Source organism: Rana temporaria, chromosome 5 (genome assembly GCF_905171775.1).
Source record: "Rana temporaria chromosome 5, aRanTem1.1, whole genome shotgun sequence".
Lineage (NCBI taxonomy): Eukaryota > Metazoa > Chordata > Amphibia > Anura > Ranidae > Rana > Rana temporaria.
This window is the reverse complement of record NC_053493.1, coordinates 398,492,030-398,506,003: the sequence shown is the minus strand read 5'-3', so window position 1 is coordinate 398,506,003 and position 13,974 is coordinate 398,492,030. Positions and strand designations below refer to the sequence as shown.

Genomic DNA, 13,974 nt, shown 5'->3' with positions numbered 1-13,974 from the left:
ATATATTTGTACATGTTGATCATTTCCCCCCTTATTCTCCTCTTCTCAGGAGTGAATAAATTCAGTTCCTCCAATCTTTCCTCATAGCTGAGCTCCTCCATGCCTCTTATCAGTTTGGTAATCTAATGATTGGCAAGCTGCAATATATAACATTTTTGGTTTTGGGTTTAATACCGCTTTAAATAAGACAACGCTGTCTATAGCACAATAAGCTCGAACTTATGCTGCAGGTATTTTAGCCAGTAATTGCTGTTTATCTAAACCAGTCCTATATAGTCCTTGTACTGTGGGCAATCAGGCAGCAGCATCAGATAGTCGAGGTCTCATCATATCACAGCTGTAGCAGCAGCATAATCCGCGCTGTGCAGGAATGGATGTGCTATCTCGGTGGGCTCAGGTGCTTTCCAGCAATTGGAAAAAAAAGGGGGAGTCTGTTCTGTTCTCGCCACAATAATCAACTTCCATAGCGCTCTGTCCTTGTAGCATGTAGACAGTTGATGCAAATGTAACAATCAAAAAAAGAGCTCTTCATCGAGGAACAACAGATACAAGAGAGTCAGCTTCCTTGACTTTTGTGCTGTCCACAATGGACAACTGTCATATCTTTGTAGCCAGTTGTAGAAATGTAACAATCAGGCTTCATTTCCATGGACGTTTTTACAGCCACCTTTTTTACAGCTTAAAAACGCCTGTCCATGTTTTTTTTTTTGGAATTTTTTGATTTTTGGATTTTTTTTTAGCTGGAGCTCAAAAACGCTGCAGCAGCGTTTTTGCGCGTTTTTGAGCGTTTTTAGCATCTGCCGTTTTTACAGCTCTAAAGCTGGAGCTTCAGAACGCACTGGTCCTGTTTTTTTTTTTTTTGCAGCTTAAAAACGTCTCAGCCATCTACAGCTCAAAAAACGTCATGGTGGGCATGAGGCCATAGACTAACATGGAGAGCTGTTTTTAAGCTGCAAAAAAACGCTCAGAAAAGTGGCCGTAAAAACGTCCATGGAAATGAAGCCTCAAGTAGATAATCTACAAAGAAAAGAAAAGCTCTTTTAATGAAATTCATGTTGATTTTAAAATCATTCCTACTTTTCCAACTATTCTCACTTCTTCAACTTTTTCTTACGGATTTAAGCTATTCATCCAGTTAGCTTTAGCAATTCAGCATTTCCTCGCATTTTCTGCTGGAAATACATTTTCTAGTTATCATTATTGTTGTAATTATTTAACATTAAATCATTGGCTGCCAATTGTTGTTATGCAATGCTTTTTTGTATGCTCATAGTTCCATTATATTAGGGTATTACCAGATTTTATATCAAACGTGTCATCTCCTGGGATGCTGCTTCATATAAAGTCCCACCCTTTTCTCCTTTGTCCACCCCTGGTTTATGTCATACAGTGCCCTGACTAAGTGGACATCAGGTTAGGGTTTACATCTACTTAAAGGGGTTGTAAAGGTAAAAAAAAATCCCTAAAGTAGCTTTACCTTAGTGCAGTCCTCCTTCACTTACCTCATCCTTTGATTTTGCTTTTAAATGTCCTTATTTCTTCTGAGAAATCCTCACTTCCTGTTCTTCTGTCTGTAACTCCACACAGTAATGTAGAGCTTTCTCCCTGGTGTGGAGTGTCGTGCTCGCCCCCTCCCTTGAGGGGGAGGGGGCAAGCAGGAGAGTCAGGACACCCACTAACACACAGCTCCTTCCTCTATCTGCAACGTAGAGAGCGTCCTGACTCTCCTGCTCCCCCCCTCAAGGGAGGGGCGAGCACGACACTCCACACCAGGTAGAAAGCCTTGCATTACTGTGTGGAGTTACAGACAGAAGAACAGTAAGTGAGGATTTCTCAGAAGAAATAGGGACATTTAAAAGCAAAATGGAAGGATGAGGTAAGTGAAGGAGGACTGCACTAAGGTAAAGGAAGCTATTTAGGGAAAAAATATTTACCTTTACAACCCCTTTAAGGTAAGACCGTAGAGGTCACTAGAACAATGTTCAAATTAGTGGAGTGAATATTACCTGGCTCAGAAAAAAAAATGAGGGTTTCGGCAACTATAAGGTTATATCTAGCAGGAGAAGACATTAAATGTCAGCATTAAAATGATGTCAATATTACCCATTCGGCTGATAGGTTGTACACTCTAAGCATGCATACAGAATGTTATTGAAGGTTAACAAAAAAAAAACACAACACAAATGAAAGAAACTGCAGCCGAGCATGACTAATGTTTGTAATTTTGTATTATGCAGCAATGTGAAGACAAATGGGGTCATTTGTGTGCTGTGGCTGATTTCTCCATCGCGCTGAATGAAAGCATCCAAGAGATCAACAAGCATTCCTTCAACAACTTCGAGCTACGCATTGGTAAGTGTAATAGACAGATAAACCAAACAAACAAGATAGAGAGCAGCAAGGAAATATTCCTAATGCCACGTACAGACGATCGGACATTCCGACAACAAAACCATGGATTTTTTTCCGACGGATGTTCGCTCAAACTTGTGTTGCATACACACGGTCGCATAAATGTTGTCCGAAATTCCGAACGCCAAGAACGCGGTCACGTACAACACGTACGACGGCACTATTAACCGCTTAACGACCGCCGCATGTATATGTACGTCCACAGAATGGCACGTACAGGCATATGGGCGTACATGTACATCCCCGCCTTTCCGCGTGTGGGGGGTCCGATCGGGACCCCCCCGCTACATGCGGTGGTCGGAAACCCGCGGGGAGCGATCCGGGATGAGGGCGCGGCTATTCGTTTCTATCCGCCCCCCTCGCGATCGTTCCCCGGAGCTGAAGAACGGGGCTTCCCCGTGCTTCACTGTGGCGGCTGCATCGATCGTGTCATCCCTTTTATAGGGAAGACACAATCGATGACGTCACACCTACAGCCACACCCCCCTACAGTTGTAAACACACACTAGGTGAAGCAAAACTCCTTCAGCGCCCCCTGTGGTTAACTCCCAAACTGCAACTGTCATTTTCACAATAAACAATGCAATTTAAATGCATTTTTTGCTGTGAAAATGACAATGGTCCCAAAAATGTGTCAAAATTGTCCGAAGTGTCCGCCATAATGTCGCAGTCACGAAAAAAATCGCTGATCGCCGCCATTAGTAGTAACAAAAAAATAATAATAAAAATGCAATAAAACTATCCCCTATTTTCTAAACGCTATAAATTTTGCGCAAACCAATCGATAAACGCTTATTGCGATTTTTTTTACCAAAAATAGGTAGAAGAATACGTATCGGCCTAAACTGAGGGAAAAAAATGTTTTATATATGTTTTTGGGGGATATTTATTATAGCAAAAAGTAAAAAATATTGATTTTTTTTCAAAATTGTCGCTCTATTTTTGTTTATAGCGCAAAAAATTTAAACCGCAGAGGTGATCAAATACCACCAAAAGAAAGCTCTATTTGTGGGGAAAAAAGGACGCCAATTTTGTTTGGGAGCCACGTCGCATGACTGCGCAATTGTCAGTTAAAGCAAAGCAGTGCCGAATCGCAAAAACTGGCCTGGGCATTTAGCTGCCTAAAGGTCCGGGGCTTAAGTGGTTAAAGGGAAGTTCAATACCAGTCGTGTTAGTAGAAGTTTGGTGAGAGACGATTTGCTTTTCAATCCGTTACAGCGTGACCAATGTGCTATCTCCATTACGAACGCTAGTTTTACCAGACCGAGGGCTTCCGTCTCGTACTTGATTCAGAGCATGCGTGGAAGTTTGTGCGTCGGAATTGTCCACACACAATCGGGATTTACGAGAACGGATTTTGTTGTCGGAAAATTTAAGAACCAGCTCTCAAATTTTTGTTGTCGGAAATTCAGACAGAAAATGTCAGATGGAGCCTACACGCGGTCAGAATTTCCGACAAAAAGCTCCCATCGTTGGAAATTCTGAGCGTGTGTAGGTGGCATTACAGTGTTTTTTGTTCCCAGTTCAAAATCTTTCAGCCATTGCATGCTGAGGAGGTAGTTGGGTTGTTGCACCTAAAGAAGGACTGTTCTGCACAGCATACTTGCAGATTATGGCATACTTACCTGTCAGTGTACCCTCCTCCAGGAGTAAACTGGTCAGGGCTACAATTAACCCTCTTACTGGTGTCAACTCCAGAAGTGTACCTAGTGTTAGGCACCCAGGTGACCTCTGATCTTCTGCTTGGTATCTCTCTCGGAACCCAAGGCCATACCTCCTACCAACCTTTTGAGATGGAAATGAGGGACATCTATCAGAAACAGTATGTAGGCATAGGACACACACCCTTGCCACGCCCCCTTAAAGTGAGTGAGTGAGAAACTTGTAAAGCGCAACACATGCGAACTGAATCGCCTCTGGGCGCTATATCCATTCCATGGGTAAGGAACCCCTTGACCTCAGAAGACATGGGTTTTAATCTTTCTCCTGAAGGCCAAGTGGTCCGACTCCGGATAGTGGTTGGTAGAGCATTCCACAGACGAGGTCCCTGGACTGCAAATCTTCGATCTCCTTTGGACTTGTATCTGGCTTTAGGTATCTGGAGTAGGTTTTGATTAGTGGATCGCAGAATGTGATTGGGGTTATGGGCTTTTATTTTTTCACATAGATATTGGGGGGCGTTGCCTTGAATACACTTATGCATTAGGCAGAGTGCCTTGAAAGTGATTCTAAGGAGAGTTGTACAAAAAACAAGATTGGTTAAACCCACAAGTGCTTTTTTTACCACTACTATTCCTTTATACAGTATTGGCTTTTGGAATTTACAAATGAAGCAATTTAGAAAACAGATGAAATGTTCTGCGTTGGAAATTACTTTTTGATAGATAAAAAGTGCATTTTATATACATCTATATAGATCTGACCACAATGAGGGACAAATGAGGAGGAAAAAGGGACAGAGGGACATTGCTCCAAATCAGGGACAGTCCCTCGAAATCAGGGACAGTTGGGAGCTATGCAAGGCTGCTTTAGAAATTTGCTGGTGTGCAGTGCTGCCAGTGCTGTACACCGCTGGCCGCCATATTACTTGTGGGCAACAATGTTGGCCTTACTCTTCTTCTTTGGGTTTCCAAGGGTGCTTCGAAATTTAATATAATGTGTTCCTTTGTACAAGAAATTTAATATAATGTCAATAAGGCTCAGGTTTTATTTAACCATACGCCTTAAAGCTCCCCGCATTGTTGGCACAATTAGGCCACACCTAACTCTGTCTCTCGCTGTCATTCCCTAGGATGTCAAAGGTAGTCTGAGCCACAACCACTTTAATTGACTGTTCAAAGCCATTATGACCAGACTACCAAATGTTGCTACGATTGATATAGTGGAATATATTCTATTGAGTCTGGGCTAGATTCAGATAGGTGAGCGGATCTTTAGATCCGCGTAACCTATCTCCTTTACGTTACGCTGGCGCAACTTTTTCAGGCAAGTGCTTTATTCACAAAGCACTTGCCTGTAAAGTTGAGCCGGCGTAACGTAAATCCCCCGGCGGAATTCAAATTCCGCTGGTAGGAGGCGTGTAACATTTAAATTAGGCGCGTCCCCACGCCGAACGAACTGCGCATGCGCCGGCCGCGACTTAATCCCAGTGCGCATGCTCCAAATGACGTTGGCAAATCGCCATACTTAACATTAGCTACGCCTCATATAGCAGGGGTAACTATATGCCGGAAAAAGCCGAACGCAAACGACGTAAGAAAAAAGCGCCGGGCGGTCGTTCGTTTCTGAATCGGCGTAACTCCTCATTTGCATATTCCTCGCGTAATAATACAGATGCGCCACCTAGCGGCCGGCCTGGAATTGCAATCTAAGATCCGACTGTGTAAGTCACTTACACCTGGCGGATCTTAGGGAGATCTATGCGTAACCTGATTCTATGAATCAGGCGCATAGATACGACGGCCGGACTCAGAGATACGACGGCGTATCAGGAGATACGCCGGCGTATCTCTTTTCTGAATCCGGCCCAATGTGTTTTCCAACAGGGGACGTACAGCTTATATTGATCCAGAGAAAACTGCTAAGTCACTCTTTATGTCTGGTGTTTATTTTTGCCTAGTACGTTCATTCAGACTTAAATCCATTGCAAACGTTGTAACTTAACGTATAACTAAAGGCAAAACTTTTTAATTTTTTTATTTTGGGTATAGTGGAGAGGGATTAGAACACCTATAAGGTTTTATTGCTGTCTGTGCCCCCATTAAGGAGATTCACCCTCTATATTTGTCCAATTTATCATTGGTTTTGAGGTCATTGGTTTTGGTGATCCAAGTGACAAACAGAAAATTCCCTCACTTTGGAGGGATTTTCAATTACTTCCTGTTTGGCTATGGGACAGGAAGTAAAGGGAAATCTCCCCAGTGGAACACAGATAGCAAAAAAAAAATAAAAAAAATCTGATAGGAGTTATAACCCCAATTTCTCAATCCACAATAAAAAATAGAATGAAAATTGTATCAAATACTTAAAGCGGGATTTCCCCCCGAATTTTTTTTTTTAACATTAGATTCATGCTCATTTTGTCAAGGGGAATCGGGTAGTTTTTTTAAAATCGAAGCAGTACTTACCGTTTTAGAGAGCGATCTTCTCCGCCGCTTCCGGGTATGGTCTTCGGGACTGGGCGTTCCTATTTGATTGACAGGCTTCTGACGGTCGCATACATCGCGTCACGAGTAGCCGAAAGAAGCCGAACGTTGGTGCGGCTCTATACGGCGCCTGCGCACCGACGTTCGGCTACTTTCGGAAAATCGTGGCGCGATGTATGTGAAGGTTTTTGGGTGAACCTCCACTTTAAAGTATTTTTCCTTTTCTTGAATCAAAAAAGGCTGGCAACTCAGATGCTCTTGAATAAAAGTACTTTATTGGATACATGGGTACACGGGTACAGGTTATACATTGACGCGTTTCGGCTAAGAAGCCTTCATCAAAGCATAATTTTCCTTTCCTGCCCCGTGATAGAGCTCCACCTCAGGACCAATGAATAGCGTAAAATAAAGACAGTTAACTCCCCCAGTATTCTCTGTAATAATCTACATACCGAGGGTGGGTTTGTATGCTGCCATGGATTGGCGCCAGGAATGCAAAACTATGGTAAGTATTTGATACAATTTTTCTGGCGCCAACATGACATTATACCTGTGATAAATAAGTAGCTGACAAGGTGGGTAGATGCCAAAACAGAAAAATGTATTGTAAGGTGGAAACAGAGGCTCTGATAGCTTTCCTACCCAAATCAACCGTAGACAAGATACCTGGATCCACTTTGCAATGCCTCAGAAAGGTATAATGTGATCACCTAGAGGCGGCCCTGCAAATTGTTCTTCAGGTGTAATTCTGCCCAGGCCACGATTTTCTCAACTTGCCCTCAAAGTGTGTTTCTGTGAGTGCCCCCCTTCTTTGAATGTAGGCAACTGCAACTGCTGCCCCATTATCCATCTACATTAGGACCTCCCCTCGATCCTGGCAGCATGGGCTGTAAGGGCCAAATGGGCTGCCCGTAACACTAGGATATTAGAGACCATTCTCTTCTCCCAGAACCTCTATCATCCTTGAGCACTGATGCCCTCACAATGGGCCCTAGCCCGTCTTGCTGGCATCCAGTGGCGGTGTGTCCATAAAGGGAGCATGGCGCCGCCCCCTCTCTCCTGGCATCGCTCTATCAACATAGATAGATTCATGCATTGCATGAATCTATCTATGGTTGCTGCTGACACCCCCTATTCAGGTGTCCGGCCCCTTTTCGGGCACCTGAATTACAGCGGCGGGGGTATAGCCGTAGGCTCTAATAGGCACTCAAAAAGGTGAACAGCGGGCACTATGCTGTGCTGTTTACTCAGCGTTGTGTTAGAAAAGTGAAGGAATTTGCTATGCTAACACTGAACCGCCTCTCAGCCAATCAGGTGCTCGGGTCTGTTACCTGTCACCTGATTGGCTGAAACGTCAGGCGCTGTGATTGGAAGCCTGATAGAGAGGACAGAAGAAGACTTCGAGGACGTGCAGGACTGTTGGTCCCTTAGCCATTATGCATATGAGGGTCTTGTGTTCACGGTTTTGTTGTCGGAATGTCCGATCGTCTGAACGCGGCATAAGTACTCTGAACTGAGACAAGAACACACTATAGAGGGATATGCTTTGTTCATATTTCATTTCTGAGGTTTACAACCACTATAAGCCTCTACAAGCACATTTGGTATGCTGAAATGTTACCGTATATCCCTAGTTCCATACATACTATCTGCTGTTAATCCCAGAAATTCAGCCTTTGCTAGGTGATTAAATTAAGCTTTTTTTTTTTGCCAGATAGTTGATTCATGCTTTAGCAAATACAGCTTCATGATTGGAAAATAAAAAGAACAAATTTAGATGTTATGGGGCTATTGGTCTTCCAGAGACTGGCGGAGATGCGGCTCGCATACTAACTGAACTATCAGCAAATCTCCGGGAAGGTCATAAGTCTGAATTAATGAGGTGTATACAAATGTAGCAAGTGTTCAGTGCGTTGTGATCAGGACCTTTACATTGTGACTCATACTGGTGTCAGCAAAATGCATCACACAGCCGCCTTGTAAGAGGCTCACTTTTCTACTACACTGGATACATAAAGCAAGATAGCAAATCGTGGCCTGGCTAAATAGAGACAATTAGGTAGATTCACAAAGAGTTAGGCCGGCTTATCTACAGATAAGCCGACCTAACTCTGAATCTAAGCCGACCTATGTTTAAGTGTATTCTCAAACAGAGATACACTTAAACATATCTAAGATAGGACGGCTTGCTGACCACTAGATGGCGCTTCCATTGCGGCCGGCGTAGATTATGTAAATGAGGGGATACGCCGATTCACGAACGAACGCAAACGTACGCCAGGCCTACGCCGTCGATTTACGTCGTTTCCGTAAGGGATAGGCCGCCTAAAGTTAGAGCTATGCTCTAGTGGAATAACAGTGTTAAGTATGGCCGCCGCTCCTGCCGCGAGGTTCGAATTTTTTACGTCGTTTGCGCAAGTCGTCCGCGAATCGGGAGTTACGTCGTTTACGTCCAAGTGGAAATCAATAGGCCCGTACGGCGTACTTAGTCGCAATGCGCCCTGGGAAATGTAGTCGCCCGACGCATGCGCATTGTAAAAAAACGTCAAACGTGAGGTCAAGCCTCATTTCCATACTACACGCCCCCCTCCCGGTCATTTGAATTAGGCGCCCTTACGCCCGCTCGTTTTAGGCTACGCCGCCGTAGATTAGCAGGTAAGTGGTTTGAAAATCACTACTAGCCTAACTAATTTACGGCGGTGTAGCCTAAAAAGGCTAGGCTAGGCCGTCCTAAAGTTAGGCAAATGTGTGTGAATCTACCTAAATGGGCCAGATTCACGTAGGGAGCGCGTATTTGTGAGCGGGCGTAACGTATCGTATTTACGCCTCGCCTCCGCAACTTTGACAGGCAAGTGCAGTATTCTCAAAGCAAAGTTGCGGCGGCGTAGCGTAAATAGGCCGGCGTAAGCCTGCCTAATTCAAATATGGAACATGTGGGCGTGTTTTAGGTTAATTTATTGTGACCCCACGTAAATGACGCTTTTTACGAATGGCGCATGCGCCGTCTGTGAAAGTATCCCAGTGCGCATGCTCCAAATTAACCCGCAAAAAGCCAATGCACAGCCCTATTCTCGAACGACTTACGCAAACAACGTAATCCACGGAAAATTTGACGCTGGCCCGACATCCATACTTAACATTGGCTGCGCCTCGTATAGCAGGGGTAACTTTACGCCGGAAAAAGTCTTACGTAAACGGCGTATCTGTACTGCGACGGCTGGGCGTACGTTCGTGAATAGGCGTATCTAGCTGATTTACATATTCTAGGCGTAAATCAGCGTACACGCCCCTAGCGGCCAGCGGAAATATGCAGTTAAGATACGACGGCGTAGGCGACTTACGCTGGTCGTATCTTCGAAAAATTCTGGTGTATCTGATTCTTTGAATCAGGCGCCAAGATACGACGCCTCAGACTCAGAGATACGACGGCGTATCTGGAGATACGCCGTCGTATCTCCTACGTGAATCTGGCCCAATCTCTGCATTTACTGATTGCACCTTTTATAGGAGACGTGAAAGCTGCCATTGCAAATAGCATTTTCAGAACTAGGTCAGCATGCTTGTCCCCTCTTTAAAGCGGAGGTACAAATACTGCAGCTGCTGACTTTTAATAAATGCATACTCATACCGTTACTTCAGAGCTCTGTGCCGTGGCTGTCACGGGAGTGGCGTGGTCACGGCATGGCCAATCAAACGGCCGGAGCCTTTAAACTCAGAAGGAAGATCGGGTGAAGATATAAGCCCAGTCAGTGGTGACAGCGTGCCGCTGGAGGGCTTAGTTTCAAAGTAAGTCTTTCATAATGTGCTAGTATGTATGCATACTATGCACATTATGATGTTACCTTGCAGGAGGAATTTATTTTTTGTTGCTTTTCAGAAGTTTACTAGCGCTTTAATGACTTCCCTTTCTACTGTACAGTGTTTAGGTCCGGTGATTTGCCCTTCAGGTCCAAACACTTCATTCTAGGATGAGGTCACATGTTTCACCATACCGGGGGGCGCCAGGTATTTCCACTATTACACATGACTTTTCCCTAAGAAAGTGGTCTCCAAACTGTGGCCCCGGGGCCCTTCACGTGCCTTTAGCTGGCCATTGAGGCACTATTTTACCAACTGACACCAATAATGGAGCACTATTCTTCTCATTAATATCAACAATGGGGCACTATTCCTCCCATTAAAACCAACGATGGGCCATTGACACTGGGGCATTTTCTAATTCCATTGGCCACAGTCCAGCCCCCCTAATGTCGGAAGGACAGTAAATTGGCCCTTTGCTTAGAAAGTTTGGAGACCCCTCCTCTAAGAGAAAATAGTTGAGAAAGGCTGCTGTATAGTATACCTCTTTGCTTAAGCCAAAAGTTTAAGTTTCGTTAACAGCTTGCCGACCAGCCGCCATTGTTTTATGGCGGCAGGTCGGCTCCCCTGCGCGAGAGCACGTAGCTATACCTCGGCTCTCGCGCAGGACACTAGGGGCGCGTGCGTGACTCCCGTGCGACTCTCCCCGACACCCATGCGCGCGATCGCCGCGGGGCACACGCGATCGCTCGTTACAGAGCGAGGAACGGGAGCTGTGTGTGTAAACACACAGCTCCCGGTCCTGTCAGGGGGAGAAATGCTGATCTTCTGTTCATACAATATATGAACAGAAGATCAGTCATTTCCCCTAGTGAGGCCACCCCCCCTACAGTTAGAACACACCCAGGGAACATACTTAACCCCTTCCCCGCCCCCGAGTGTTAACCCCTTCACTACCAGTGGCATTTTTATAGTAATCCAATGCATTTTTATAGCACTGATCGCTATAAAAATGCCAATGGTCCCAAAAATGTGTCAAAAGTGTCCGAAGTGTCCGCCATAATGTCGCAGTACCGAAAAAAAATCGCTGATCGCCGCCATTACTAGTAAAAAAAAATATGAATGAAAATGCCATAAAAATACCCCCTATTTTGTAAACGCTATAACTTTTGCGCAAACCAATCAATAAACGCTTATTGTGATTTTTTTTTTACGAAAAATATGTAGAAGAATACGTATCGGCCTAAATTGAGGAAAAAATATGTTTTTTTATATATTTTTGGGGGATATTTATTATAGCAAAAAGTAAAAAATATTTTTTTTTTTCAAAATTGTCGCTCTATTTCTGTTTATAGCGCAAAAACTAAACACCGCAGAGGTGATCAAATACCACCAAAGCTCTATTTGTGGGGAAAAAAGGACGCCAATTTTGTTTGGGAGCCACGTCGCACGACCGCGCAATTGTCGGTTAAAGCAAAGCAGTGCCGAATCGCAAAAAGTGCTCTGGTCTTTGACCAGCAATATGGTCCGGGGGTTAAGTGGTTAAGTTAAGGTGTAAATCCAGCAGGTATTTTTTAAGGTATTTTTTAAAAACGCAAATTTCACCAAATCATTGAGCATGATACAATTAGAGGTCAATTTGCCACTTACTTTTGCATAAAATTAAATTTTGCTCCTCCTTAATTGTAAGAGTTTTTTTTATTATTTTGCCAAAATTTTAATTTCTTTTGCGTTTTTTTTTTCAGGAATAAGTCATGGATCGGTTGTTGCTGGCGTCATCGGAGCAAAAAAGCCCCAGTACGACATCTGGGGGAAGACAGTCAACCTGGCTAGCAGGATGGACAGCACGGGCGTTAGCGGCAGAATACAAGTGCCTGAAGAAACGTATCACGTCTTGAAGGACCGCGGCTTTGCGTTCGAGTACCGGGGAGAGATCTATGTCAAAGGCATAAGCGAGCAAGAAGGAAAAATCAAAACTTATTTTCTTCTAGGAAGAGTACAGCCAAATCCGTTAATATCACAGCCAAAAATAATCACCGGACAATACTCTCTAGCTGCTGTCGTACTAGGACTTGTCCAGTCTCTTAATCGGCAGAAACAGAAACAGATCCTTAATGAAAATAACAATTCCGCCATCATGAAGGGACATTATAACCGGCGGACACTATTGGCCTCCAGTGGTTCGGAGGCTGTTACGCAAACAGATGGAGCTGATAAACCCGAATTGCCATAAAACACCATCTTTTTTTTTTTCTTTGAGTTCATTTTTTGTATTTCTTTTATATATAAATACACAAATAAAGACTTATAATTTTTTTACAAAAAGTTTGTGTTTTTTTGTTTTCCTATTTTTATCATAAACTCATTAAAAATATGTAAAAAACAAACAAAAGGTGGACATTACACAACAAAGCCAGGTACTGTATACTCTTTGTGATGCATGGCACTACGTAAGGATTTTTTTTTATAACAGAAGAGGTTTGTTTGACTGCTTGAAAACCCCTCAACCTGTGGGACCAGGGTCTTCATTTTTTCTAAAGCACTGTTTCTCCTTTCTTCTGTTGCAATAATATTGAAAAGTATGAAACATCCCAAGGTATCCCAGTCTATTGTAAATTCTACCTATCGGTGGGAAACCTGAGATTGAGACGATGCACACATCTACCAAGTGACTCTATGAAATTAAGCTTCCCTTAACATCAGAGGTTCCTTCGTTACATCTGAGGCCCCCCATTACATCAGAGGTTCACCCATCACATCAGAGTTTCCCCCATCACATCAGATGCCTCCATCACATCAGAGTCCTCCCTTCACACCAGAGGTTCATCAATCACATCAATCTGTGTGTATGACTGTGTGTCCCAAGCGTGTCACGATCCTACGGGGTAAAATGACCGCACCAGCCAAGCAGACACTGGCTGGAAAAAGCGCCCAGAGGCGATTCAGTTCGCATGAGTAGCGCTATACAAGTCATTCATTCATTCATTCATTCACATGAAATGCCCTCCATCACATCAGAGTTCTCCCTTCACATCAGAGTTCTCCCCCATCAAATCAGAGCTCCCCATCACATCAGAAACTCTCCATCACATCAGAGGTTCCCCCATCACATTAGAGGATTTCCCAACCCCATGAGATGCCCCCCATCACACCAGAGTCCTCCCTTCACTTTAGAGCTTCCCCATCACATCAGATTCCTCCCTTCACATAGGAGGTTCCCCATCACATTGGACCCCCCATCACATCAGTGGTTCCCCCATCAAATCAGAGCTCCCCATCACATTAGAGGTCCCCCCCATAAAATCAGAGGGCCCCCCTTCACATCAGGGGCCTCTCACAACATTAGAGAGCCTCCATCATGTCGGTCACCCATTCATTTATGACCCCTTCCCTCCCCCCCCATTACAGTCCTTCACAGTCCCTCCATCAGCATGGGTTTTGCTAATAACACAGTCCCCCATCACAAAGCCTCCCTTTACATCATAGCTCTACTTTTTGGCTGCAACAGCTCGGCGGAGTGGGGAGGTGGAGGAGGTCTGGAGGAGGCAGACCTCTATCTTCCCCTGCATGTTGGGGGTAGCTCTGCATGCCGACTGCCCTGAATCAGAGCCGTGCATTG

General features: G+C 44.3%; 1 protein-coding gene across 2 annotated transcripts in view; it reads left to right on the top strand.

Moving 5' to 3' along the window:
* Positions 1–12,675, top strand: part of ADCY8 (adenylate cyclase 8) — a 387,999-nt gene extending 375,324 nt beyond the window's left edge. For both annotated transcript variants that reach the window (XM_040354976.1, XM_040354977.1), the window contains 2 exons: positions 2,238–2,352; positions 12,101–12,675. In XM_040354976.1, coding sequence (XP_040210910.1) covers positions 2,238–2,352; positions 12,101–12,588 — 603 coding nt within the window. In that variant the 3' untranslated portion in view covers positions 12,589–12,675. The remainder of the gene's footprint in view (positions 1–2,237; positions 2,353–12,100) is intronic.
* The last annotated feature ends 1,299 nt before the right edge of the window (positions 12,676–13,974 follow it).